This window comes from Dipodomys ordii, unplaced genomic scaffold (genome assembly GCF_000151885.1).
Source record: "Dipodomys ordii isolate 6190 unplaced genomic scaffold, Dord_2.0 Scaffold3, whole genome shotgun sequence".
NCBI lineage: Eukaryota > Metazoa > Chordata > Mammalia > Rodentia > Heteromyidae > Dipodomys > Dipodomys ordii.
This window is the reverse complement of record NW_012267219.1, coordinates 6,720,721-6,723,631: the sequence shown is the minus strand read 5'-3', so window position 1 is coordinate 6,723,631 and position 2,911 is coordinate 6,720,721. Positions and strand designations below refer to the sequence as shown.

The 2,911-nt window shown below is 45.9% G+C and overlaps 1 protein-coding gene across 2 annotated transcripts in view; it reads right to left on the bottom strand.

The window, feature by feature from the left end:
- Tmem5 (transmembrane protein 5) overlaps positions 1-355 on the bottom strand; it is a 15,459-nt gene extending 15,104 nt beyond the window's left edge. For both annotated transcript variants that reach the window (XM_013023188.1, XM_013023197.1), the window contains exon 1: positions 63-355. In XM_013023188.1, the coding sequence (XP_012878642.1) occupies positions 63-231 (169 nt within the window). In that variant the 5' untranslated portion in view covers positions 232-355. The remainder of the gene's footprint in view (positions 1-62) is intronic.
- Positions 356-2,911: the final 2,556 nt, after the last annotated feature.

Below are 2,911 nucleotides of genomic sequence, written 5' to 3'. Positions count from 1 at the left end.
CGGCCCTCGGCCCCCGCGTCCGGCGCCGAGGCGGAGACCGGCCGCCGCCGCCGCAGTCCTACCTCGGCCGCGCCTCTCTCGAGCCCGGATCGCCGTTCTCCTGATGCCCCGAGGGGTCGCGGCTGGGACCCGGCGGCTGCTCCCGAAAAAGACGTGGTAGGCGGCGTAGAAGGAGAAGAGGCAGTACAGGCCGATGAGAAAGGAGCACAGCCGCTTCCGCGTCAGCCGCATCCCACTCACGCTTCCGGCCAGCCCGCCGCCGCCATCACCGCAGCGGGCGGTAGGAGAAGCCCGCGCGGCGCCGCGCGCAGGCCGCCGCCACAGCAGCGGAGAGGGTCCCCGGAACTGTCCCCGCCTCCGCTCCTGCGTCCGCCCAGTCCGCCCGGCACCACACAGGCCCAGGCCCTCTATGCCACGCCCCCGGAATAGTCCCACCCAATCACGCCTCCTTGCCAGTTTGCATCCTGGAGTTCAGACCCGCCCCATCAACTCCCGCTTATTGGCAGCTCATAAGAGTAGACCACGCCCCTACCTAGCCCTATCCATCCCTGGCCCTGGTACCGTCGACCTCTATAAAGTCAGCCCTGTTCATTCCCATTGGGACACGCCCACGTCCCTCGTCCAACCTACCCAGATTTCTCCCATGTTCCAGCCCAACTTCTACCTAAAGCGCGCCCAACCCCACCCACTAACCCGCCTCCCGGCAGAGCAAGATGCACCCCACGGCCGGCCCTAGACTTAGACCCGACTGGGCCTGGAACAGGATACCAGAGATCAAGCTGGGAGCCAAGGCTCACACCTGTAATACTAGCTTTCCAGGAAACTGAGATCAGAGGATCAAAGCTAACCCGGGCAGTAAAGGCTGGAGAGGCTCCAGCTCCAGTTAGCCAGTAAAATGCTGGACTGAAAGCGTGGTACATTAATATTAGTATGCTTGTTGCAATCTGCCCCAACCAAGGATAATACAGAAACAGACTCCAGTAACCAGGCACCAGGGGCCTGAAGCCTGTCAGCTTCAGGTGTCCTAGGTCCATTTTACAATCCTCATCTGATGATAAAGCTTTCTGAGATATCTTGAGGATATCATTTTCTGAGACCCAACAATTGTTTTTAATAAGTTTTTTAAATTGTGAAAATACTGTACAGAGGGGTTAAAATCATATGAGCAAGGTAATGAGTACATTTCTTATCAAGCATTGTTGCCTCCTCCTTTGTTTTTCCCCTAAGATCCCTGCCCTCCCACCTCCACAACTACGTTCCCACACCCTCCCCAATTGTAAAGTTCGTTTTTTGACATAGTGTCTTGTACATCTCATTGTTGCAGTGGGTCAATCTGTATCCCTATTTAAACAATTTGTTTTTTCCCTTCCCCTTCCCAAATTATATTAACATCAAATACAGTGAAAACAGGGGTTATACCATGGGGGAAGGACATACAAAGCAACAAAAAATCATGTGGTACCTTATAAATACGTTAGAAACAATAGCAAGAAAGAAAAAAACCACTTGTGCCCTTATCTTGGGGTTCATTTCGCCTAACATCATCTTATCTGACCATTTCTGCTTGTCTCAGACATATACTAGTAATTGCAAATAAGGGAAACCATGGGACCTATGTTTCTTTGGTCCTGGCTTTCTTCACTTAATATAATTTTTTCCAAGTCTTTCCATTTCCTAACAAATGGGGCAATGTCATTCTTTCTGATGGAGACATAGAATCCCATTGTGTATATATACCACATTTTCTTGATCCATTCATCTACTGATGAATGGTAAATAATGCTGTAATTAACATAGTTGTGCTGGTAGCTTTAGTATGGTCTTGTTGAATATTCTATATTTTAAAATGTGGCTTCTGGGATGATTTACCTTACAACAATGTTGGGCCCATTGGGCCAAAGAAGCAGACCTCAGGAAGCAAACTGGCTTTCTTTTGCCCTGCTTTTGCCTGCTCCTTTTGCTCCCTAAGGCAGGCCATGGAAACTAGAGTTTCTCTTCTCCAAGGTAGGTCATAGAAACTAATCTCCTACTTTTCTGTAAAGGTTTTCCAGAATACTAGACAGAAACTGAACACATGGAGGCTGGGAGGAAAGTAAACAAAAGTTCATCCATTTGTGAGGAGGATTGTACACTTCTACTCCAGGGAGATAGAGGAATGAGCTAGGATTCTTTTCATATCTTGACCTATGTTTCTTTTAATTTTGATGCTTTTCTGTATCTTAAAATATAATTTGTAATAAATCAGTAAAAGTAAGCCCAGTAGTTCCCTGAGTTCTGGAATCTACTCTAGAAAATTAATTGAACTCCAATTTGTACTTGGGTCTGTCAGAAGTTCCAGAAGCCCAGAATTATGATCTAAAATGGGGGCAGTTATGGGTACTGAGCCTTCAGCCTGTGAGATTTGATATTATCTCCCAAGTAGACACTGTTAGAACTGAGTTAAATGATGTTCAGCTGGCATCCATTGAAAAACTACTTGCTTGCTAGTGGGGAGAAATGTCTACACCTTTTGAGATCACGTAGCAGATCTGTGTTGTGAGTGCATATAGTAAGAGTCTGAGCTAAGATCGCTTTTCACTCTACATACTACTTACTGTAAGTGTACATGTGCTATAGTAAAATTGCATATATTTAGATGGATAAATATCTATTGTAATATGTATTACATTTATAAGAATCAATGCAAGTTAAGATACATTTTTCTTTTCGCTGTATGATGCTGACAAAAATGGATGATACTACAGAAATGTATTGACATTGGAAAGTAATAAATGATATTGTTTTCCTTAATTGAACAGAAATCAATCAGCCAAAGAATATCAGGGAAGGCTGGAAATAGCACATAACCTTGGTGTGACATTGAACCAATGGGTAGAAATAAAGTGGGTGTAATCATCTAATCACTTATGTT